We start from the raw sequence: 8,367 nt of genomic DNA, 5'->3' as shown, positions 1-8,367 counted from the left end.
TGTGGTGGACTCTTTATGCTGAAAAGGTTTCTAGAACCAGAAAAAAAAAACTAAAACTAAAAGTAAAAACGGTCAGTTCAGAAACATTTCCAAAACAATGCTTACAATTATTAACTCTTCGAGTGGCTACAACATTCATATACTCTATCCAGTGAGTGAATTGTAAACTCACTTAACACCTCAGAATCATTGTTGATTATTATAAAGAAAACTCTGCTGAGTTAGATCTGCTGCTATTTATTCAAATTTTGAAACAAAAGTACATTTGAAGATGTGATAAATTGCAAAAGAAATCTAAAACCAATAAAAGAACAAAATTCAAGTTCACCATAAATATATTGCCGCATAAAGATACCATCGCCATAATAATAATCTAAGTGCAAGTGGCTTGTGTTCAAAAAAAAAAAAAGTGCAAGTGGCCAACAGACGTTCCATGCGACGAAGAGGTAAAACAAAACAGAAAAGGTAGAGCGAGAATCAAAGAACATAGTAGAATTTACAAAGAAAACCAAAAAGAAAAGAAAAAAGCAGAGACGGACGCTCTAAGTGAGTTTACGCCAGATAGATCCTTTGGAAGCAGCTAAGCACTTGACTCTCGGGAACACAAAGCCTGTCTTCGGAGGATTACCATCTACCAGAGTGTTCTCATATATTTCTCTGCACTCTTGTACCACCTGTTATTTTCATTACCAAAAACCATTTCAATCAACGCTGTTATTGTTTTGTTCCCCTATTCAAATCTGAAGACCGTGCTATAAAATGTTTCTCAGACCGCTAAGTCCATCTGATTCCGCTACCAACCCAACCCCGCCTTGTCCTAAATATAATCTGTTCCTAAAGATAGTTTGGCGTTTACCTCTTTAGTGTCCTTCCGTGGAATGCCTTCACGCAGTCCAACAAGCTTCTCCACAACTTCGGCCTGCGATTGATTTATTGGAGATTATTGTACATTGAAAAAAGAAATTATCTTTGCCAAATCAAAAGGGTAGGCTTTGTTTATTTTGATATTATTTACCGGGCAGTCAGGCTGGTGCTCAAGAATGTTCGAGTACACGAGTGTAAATGCATCTAGACTCTCCGCGGATGCAAGTTCTCTCAGATCACTCATTATTCTGAGTCTGCTCTCCACTTTCTGTAACACAAACCCCAGTGTGACACCGCAGGTTATATGAAGCAGTACTAAATGAAATAAAAATATTCCATGTTAACCAACTTACCGATGCACTTATGTACTCCCTAAAGAAATCCATGAGAACCTCCTCGTCCAGCCTCATCCGTTCAATAGTTTCTTCCTTGATGTAGTTTTTCTGGAATTATCAACCCCAAGGATCAGTACCTATGTATGCTGATGATATACATGAAAGGCAAAGACCGGAGAGAATAGATGGGGAAACCTGTGTAAGAAGATGATCAACATAAACAACGACTGTTTCTTCCAGGCAAGCTTCGACAAATCTTCTAAATGATCTCTCTTCGACATACCTGCATCACCATTCATCACCAAGCCTTCATTAGAGTTGTGTTATATTAGTTCTGTTACTCAAAAGGGTAACACGACAACAAACTTACATTTTCACATCTGTGAAATAATCACTAAAAGTTGCCACGAGATACTCGGTAACTTGTCCCTCGCACCACTCTATAAAGTGAACAGCCAAAGATAAGAACAAAAACCATATGAGGACCAAGCCAAGAACAAGTATCAAGTATTTATGTCATCTCGCTGAGAGATAACATGTCCATAATGCTGTTATAGGAGGAAATGAACAGATAAGAAGGATGAAAGAGCGTGACTTGATTCCTAAATGGTTGTGTTATAAACTTTTCTAAAAAATCTATGACATTAAGAAACATATAGAAATTAATGCGGATGAAAATTAGTCCATATCTATTAGAAATCAGTGGAAATTAGTAGTAAAAGTAACAAGGAGATAGCCTCACTATTCACGCATTAACAAAGCTAAATAGACAAGTCCACATACTGGTAGATACCTTTCTGGTAAAGCTTGACAAGTAATTCCTGAACTCCTGGATCCTCAAAGATAACACAAACTGTTTGATGCACTGCTTCCTGCGACCAGAAGACCAGATGTCACTCGTGTAAAATCCAACATAAATATTTTTTCTTAAAAGATTGCAAGGTCAGGTAAATTTTAATTTCCGGAAACTACAAGGTCAGACAATACAAACGCAAGAAGTACATTTGGATTGCAGACAGGGAAGAAATAAGAATCTTTGACGCACCTTAGCCACCTCCAAGAAACCTTTGCAAGTGTCTTCAAAATTTACCTGAGAGAAACGCGACAGTTTAACAACATTTTCTTAGCATACAAAAAGGGTGAAGGCGGATTTAGATGTGGAACATGGAGGGAGTGAGAGTGGGCATGACAATGGAATCCAACACTTCCGATTAAAATAATATATAGCAAGGAAATCGAGATCAGAAACTGGCAGTTCGGTTACCTGCTCCGCGTAGTTCTCTGGAAGAGCTTCTAAAGTGCTATTACTCAACTCCATCGCAAGGTCATAGCAGCGAAGGTTGTTGTTTATCTGTAGAAAGTATCAACAAAATATACGTCTTTATCAAAATGGAAGAGAGTACTGTGCCATTTAAAGAGTCATATGTTCTAACATACCATAGCGCAAAGAGGTTCCAGACCAATGTCAGAAGCAGGTTCTGCAACTCTCTTCCTTTCAGCTGCTTGGAAATCGATCATAACCTGAAGTAATAATCAACAATATGAATCAAAACATAGAACATGTGTATGGTTTATTATACAAAACCTACAAAATTTAAAAGGTATAGAAATTAAACAATAAATGAAGGATATATTGTTGTAGGAAATTTATGATCAGCTTAAATGAAGAGGGGAAAAAGTTGAAAGGAGGAAGAAAAAGGAATAAATGGAATTGGACACTAGGGTGGGATGTGGAAATAGCTGGAACTGGTAAAGTATCCAGTATTCACGTTCACAAGAGTCATAGAAGAATGCAAGAACGATTTGAAATTGCTGAGTATATAGACAATGAAAAGCCTGAGAAGGAAGATGAATAATCTCCAATATAAAACCCATTTCAATTCAGTCACACAAAGATACTGGGGGAAACCAAAAGTTATTTCCAACTTCTCTGACTTGCCTGAATAATCGCCAACGCAATCCTGTACAACATAACATCGGTGCTATTATCTCTGACAATTTGCACTTGCTCTCCAAGTATTCTGAACAGATCTACAGCAGCCGGTGTGTATAATTTTCCTTCCTCTGTTTTCTTAGGTGGTTGCACCTTATCCGCCTCAAGGATGTTCATGTACCATTTCTGCAACCAGAGACGTTTGGCAACTAAGGTTTAAGCAAGGAGAATTATTATAACTGTGATCATTAAAACCAGTACTAGCTTGTCAAACGTGCATGTCATTACCTTCGTTGTAGCTTGCATTCGTTCAACATATGCATTCATTAGAGGATCCATTGAACCACTCTCTGAACACACCTGAGCTAGTGAATCATCAACACCAAGTGCAATCAAGTTTTCTTGGTACTCTACCACCCAACCAGTAACCTACAAAAGATCCAAAAGAGAAAGAGGATATACATCACTCTCAATAGGATATCTGATGCAAAGAGACAAGATAAAACGATGAGGCATAATGCACAATGTGTTAAGGCATGAACGCAAAGGTGGAAAAATAACTTATGTAGCAGCCAAAAAATAGTACCCCCTTAGAAAATTCAACGGTGTTCCCTGTAAATAACACGCACTAGCTTGACAATTGCTTGAAAATCATGCATGGTTGATTAAAAATTTCCTTAGTACTAGGCCAGGAAACACATCAAACACAAGTAAAATATGCAAACACTGAGTTGCGACACAATATGGAAATACACTACAAAGAGGCAGGCTTTACACACCTTTAATATCTCAATATTAGTCAGATCGTTTGCCCTGTCACTGAGCAATCTGAGCATATGTATGAATCTCTCGGTATACAGGTTCACCATAAGCTGAAATATCTCATATCTGCAACAGAAAAGAATGGCTTGGTCATCCTTTCTCGGGGGAAGTAATCACTGTTTTAGAGGATAAAAAGGAAGTTGATATAGGATATAACCTTGGAGGAAAACAAGGAGCCACATAGTCATAAATATCTCCAAGTTCCTCTCCAATCTAGTTGTCAAACACAATAGCAAGAAAGTCAAAACCCAGTTAAATTACAAACAAAAATTGTCAATGATAAGGTTGACATCAATCATTATAACCGTGGAAGAAAAAGAGTTAAACTGGGGTTTAACGTCTACGGAACAGAAACATCAGTATAAAATGGGCAGTTCTTGTGGAAGAACAACACAAAAACATACTAGATCATCAACCATATTCATTAAAACCAAAAGAAGACGACTTTTGACTAATTCAGCAACTAAAGAAGATCTACTGAAAACCTAGTAGAAACAAAAATATTTGAAAAACTAGTTCAAACTTCAGAAATCACAATGAAGAAGGACCGTATGCAAGCAAAGGAATCAGTCGCACAAACCATTAGAGCTTCCTCCAAAGCTGCTTTCAGATCTTCAAATACAAGCTGGTCAAATAATTCAGTGTTAGCATGACCTCACAAAAACATATTATTTTAGCTATGCCACCAAATGATATTTTTCAAGAAGAAAGTCTCACCGTCAAAAGCCTGTTAAATCGATCTTCGACTGACTTTCGAATATGCTCATAGCATTTGTCCTTGTAACCTTTCCCTTGGACCTTTAACTTCTGTTGTGCAAGACCCTTTGACGAAGCTGAGGTCGTTGTAGATTTCCTGGATTAACCACAACAAAAAATACGTGGCAAAAGTGATAATGGGAACTTCAATAAACTATCACTGCTTCTCAGGAGTCTATATCAGTGCATAACGTATCTTAGGTATATGCACAGTGAAAAATTGGAAGGGATTCTGAGACAACAAATCAAGAAGAGAATGAATGAAAAGTTTTTACTCACTTGCCAGGCCTCCGAGGATTTGCTACAGATGCCATCACTCCTTCTCCCTCAGCCTCTGCTGCTTCTTCAGCAAGTTGTTGGTCAAGAATTTCTTGCATCTCAACAACCCTTTGAAATAAGAAATCATTATAAGTTAGTACCAGCAGATACGACAGCATCCAATGTTAAGAAGACTTCAAATGCTAGCATAAAATCTACAATATTGCAATGTTGCAAAAGATTTAGACAATTTTCTTTCCAAAAATGGTTGTCACAAAATAACTTCATTAGCCTATTTCACCAATTTGAACTGATCTTAGTACTAAATACTAATCACCAGAAATCATTTCTACACAATCTTTCTTGCGTGTTCAATTAAATTTGCTTGCAACAAATTTACTGAAAAGTAAAAATATTGATACTATATACAATAGATAAGATGAAGGATGTCGTTGGAGGGGAATCATACCTCAAAGCACGAACCAACGTTTGTGGACTGTATGTAAAACAAGGAGATACATCAGTACCAATTAACAAGAGCAAAGTAGCTATCAGTAATTTTGAGAAAAACCAAAAATATGTAAATATTAATATCTTAGTCGATTTACGAGTTTGACAGCGATGAACTACTTGTATCAACAGGGTACAAATTCCAAAGGTGCGACTTACGCCCTAAGATCTGGCTAACAATATAACACAGAGAGTAGAGCATTGCATAAACTACGGATTGTCATGCATAAATGCTCATATCTAGATACCGCATAACTGGTACAGTCCAACTATGACCCTCTCGTCCATTGACATTGCTTTATTCCTTGATCTAGCTTGTTTTTAACTCTAAATGAGGCTGTAGAGCTTATCGATAGCATCAGCTTATATTTACTCAAAATACCTTTCTTTAGAAAGTTTGTAAAAGTTGGAAACATGACCCCATAGTGTCTTCTCGAATGTTTCCCAAGTCCTATCAACGTCTTCAAAATACTCCCTGAACCCGTCAAAAGTACTCCTCAGAAACTGGTGTACGTAATTATGTAAGAAACAAAAATTGGCCAGACTCCAGAGGCGGATTAGAGCATCATAGGCAACTATCAAAAGAACCACAGTTCCACGCACTGCTTCATTTACATACTCACAGAGACCTAGTTTCCTCCTGTAATTGCGAAAGCAACAAAAGGAAAAGGGTGGAGTAAATACAAACCTTAGCCTCCCAACCTCCTCTCCAGCAGCTGCTAAGGCAAATCTTCGTTTACCATCAAGTGCTGTTAGTCTCTAATAGAAGAACAAAAGGAACGTTAAGTCTTACTTTCTCAAAAACGTGAGGCAGTTGGTTATCCACAGGAAGAGAACTCATGATACCTCGTAAGTGTTAACAATTTCTTTATCATCACTCAGCGACTCCCGAGCAGCAGCAGCTTCAACAGAAATTGACATCATACCTTCTACATCCTAGAAAACGAGAATGGTAAGTTACAAGGACATCACTGAACTGAACCAGCAACGTTTTTGAGTAAAAACTGGCGTATCTACTACCTTGAGAGTTTTGTTTAGATTATTCCTGGCATTACTCAGCAGCTTTATTTGGTCATGATTGTCAATCAAAGTTTGGCATTCCTGACAAAGCCTATGGCACAAGCAGTGAAATTAGAGGAAGAGAAAACTGAAAAACTTAAATATCTCGCCGAGCTAAACATACTTGTCTATAGAGATGAAATTATCACGCAGTTCATAGATTATTTTCTCAGATAAGGAAAGCGACTCCAATCCAGCTTCAGCCTGTTCAACCTGCTCAGCAACCATGGTACTAAGCTGTGCATCGTTCGCCTGAGGAAAAACAGCAAAATAATCACCAGTAAGGTCATTGCATATACGAACCAAACGATTCAAACCTAGAATCACTCAGAAACAGCTGATACACCGTTGCAATCGATATTTCTAAGGCAATTAAGTTCCCATAGCAATTGAAATCGAGAAGTGAGACCTGTTGACGAGCGATGTAATCGGCCTTGATTGAAGAAATAGATTGCAAAAGCTCAGGTAAGGGCAAGAGCTTGGCCACCTCACGTACAGCCGCCTCCTTGGCTTCCACACCGAGATCCTCTACCATCATCTTCGCTATAGATCACCGATCCTAAATTGAAGACCGTCTCTGCGAGAAAATAGAAAGAAATATTGAAGATTCCCAACGCAGAGGTGAGTCAAGAGATCTGAAACAGAAACGTAAAGGCGAAGAAGAGGTCACTTGAGCAAATTCGAAGAGACAAAGCTGCGTTTACTTGATCGTTTATCTAGCTTTCTCGAGGTGTGGTTTTTTGAAGATCCTTGAACACAATGGTGGTGAAGGGAAGATCAGGTGGAACGAGTAGTAACGAACGATTTTAAACCTCCGAGACGCTGATAAATTCCTCACCTGCTTTTGATTTTCCTTTCTCGTGCCAGCTGTTGTGGATTTTTTTTTTTTTTTTTTTGCTCTCTCTCGCAGACGCTAACGCTGATCCGGCGAGTAAAACGCATATATACCCCAACCATGGTCGGTCTATAAACGTGTTTCTATACGATAAAATCCATGCATTTAAAAAAAAGATAAATGTATGGATTATCTTTTTTTTTAAATGCATTGATTTTTTTTGACCAAAAAAAGTTGTATGGATTATAATCCATTCTCAAAAAAAAAATCCATGCATTTTTAAGACAAATATTTTCAAAACAATTATTGTAAAAAATAATATTTTACTAAATAACAAAAAATTACAAAATTTTGAAAATAATTTTATTTTGAATAATAATCAGGAGAAATATTTTCTATTTTTATTAGTTGATGTTTTATAACTTTATATATAAATCAAGAAAATATTTGTTTTCATTTTATTTTATTTTAAATAAAAGCACCATTAGTTATTTATATTTATGTAATTACAGTTCAGCTAATAATATACAAATATTTTATATGGCATAAAATTAATAAAGTGTATATTGAAAATTAAATATTAGTTGATTTGAAAAACTGTAACATACTAAAAGATGGAGATTACATTAAACTAAAAATTTAAGGGAAAATTTGGAAAAATACTTTGCAAAGAGATTTTATTTTGAAAATTGCACTGGATTTTATTTCTTTTGAAAACTACACTTTTCTTAAGCTAAATGACTAATTTATCCTAATTAAATTCTACTATTACAGGAAGAAACCAAATGTATTATTTTAACTATAATCTTAATTTAAATACAAGTAGTAAAAGGATAGAAATAATCATCATTGAAAACACAATATCTTTTATTAAGAAATCTTACAGCCATTTGAAACTTATCAAATTTGGATATAATGTCTTTACGTTTTATAAGTTTTGTATATTTATGAGCATATACTAATGACCAATGCAACGATTAACCGTGCACATCGAT

General features: G+C 36.3%; 1 protein-coding gene across 3 annotated transcripts; it reads right to left on the bottom strand.

The window, feature by feature from the left end:
* Positions 1 to 317: 317 nt before the first annotated feature.
* LOC108823977 (exocyst complex component SEC6) lies at positions 318 to 7,430 on the bottom strand. 3 transcript variants are annotated; one of them, XM_018597296.2, is made up of 25 exons: positions 7,208 to 7,429; positions 6,947 to 7,114; positions 6,662 to 6,789; positions 6,499 to 6,589; positions 6,325 to 6,414; positions 6,167 to 6,237; positions 5,861 to 5,953; positions 5,438 to 5,464; positions 4,990 to 5,097; positions 4,672 to 4,807; positions 4,535 to 4,579; positions 4,112 to 4,167; positions 3,912 to 4,020; positions 3,421 to 3,561; positions 3,139 to 3,318; positions 2,637 to 2,720; positions 2,464 to 2,550; positions 2,245 to 2,289; positions 1,993 to 2,071; positions 1,570 to 1,639; positions 1,395 to 1,482; positions 1,218 to 1,307; positions 1,016 to 1,132; positions 857 to 919; positions 318 to 674 (listed from the first exon to the last, which is right to left on the bottom strand). In XM_018597296.2, exons 2-25 carry the CDS (start codon positions 7,073 to 7,075, stop codon positions 543 to 545), a joined length of 2,259 nt encoding a protein of 752 aa, XP_018452798.1. In that variant the 5' UTR covers positions 7,076 to 7,114; positions 7,208 to 7,429; the 3' UTR covers positions 318 to 542. The 3 variants fall into 3 exon arrangements, with proteins under 3 accessions (XP_018452798.1, XP_018452799.1, XP_018452800.1); XM_018597297.2 differs by having other exon boundaries at positions 7,242 to 7,429; XM_018597298.2 differs by lacking the exon at positions 5,861 to 5,953 and having other exon boundaries at positions 7,208 to 7,430.
* Between the last annotated feature and the right edge of the window lie 937 nt (positions 7,431 to 8,367).

Source organism: Raphanus sativus, chromosome 9 (genome assembly GCF_000801105.2).
Source record: "Raphanus sativus cultivar WK10039 chromosome 9, ASM80110v3, whole genome shotgun sequence".
NCBI lineage: Eukaryota > Viridiplantae > Streptophyta > Magnoliopsida > Brassicales > Brassicaceae > Raphanus > Raphanus sativus.
Note: the sequence above shows the minus strand (reverse complement) of the source record. Positions and strands in the feature narration are given on the sequence as shown.

What these genes read in the sequence shown, in the direction of transcription:
- LOC108823977 (XM_018597296.2), bottom strand. Translation starts at nt 7,075, where the DNA reads ATGATGGTAGAGGATCTCGGTGTGGAAGCCAAGGAGGCGGCTGTACGT. An exon ending in GAGGAGGTTGGGAGGCTAAG is followed by an intron (nt 5,954 to 6,166) that starts GTTTGTATTTAC and finishes TGACGGGTTCAG; the next exon opens with GGAGTATTTTGAAGACGTTG. An exon ending in AGCACCAGCCTGACTGCCCG is followed by an intron (nt 920 to 1,015) that starts GTAAATAATATC and finishes AATCAATCGCAG; the next exon opens with GCCGAAGTTGTGGAGAAGCT.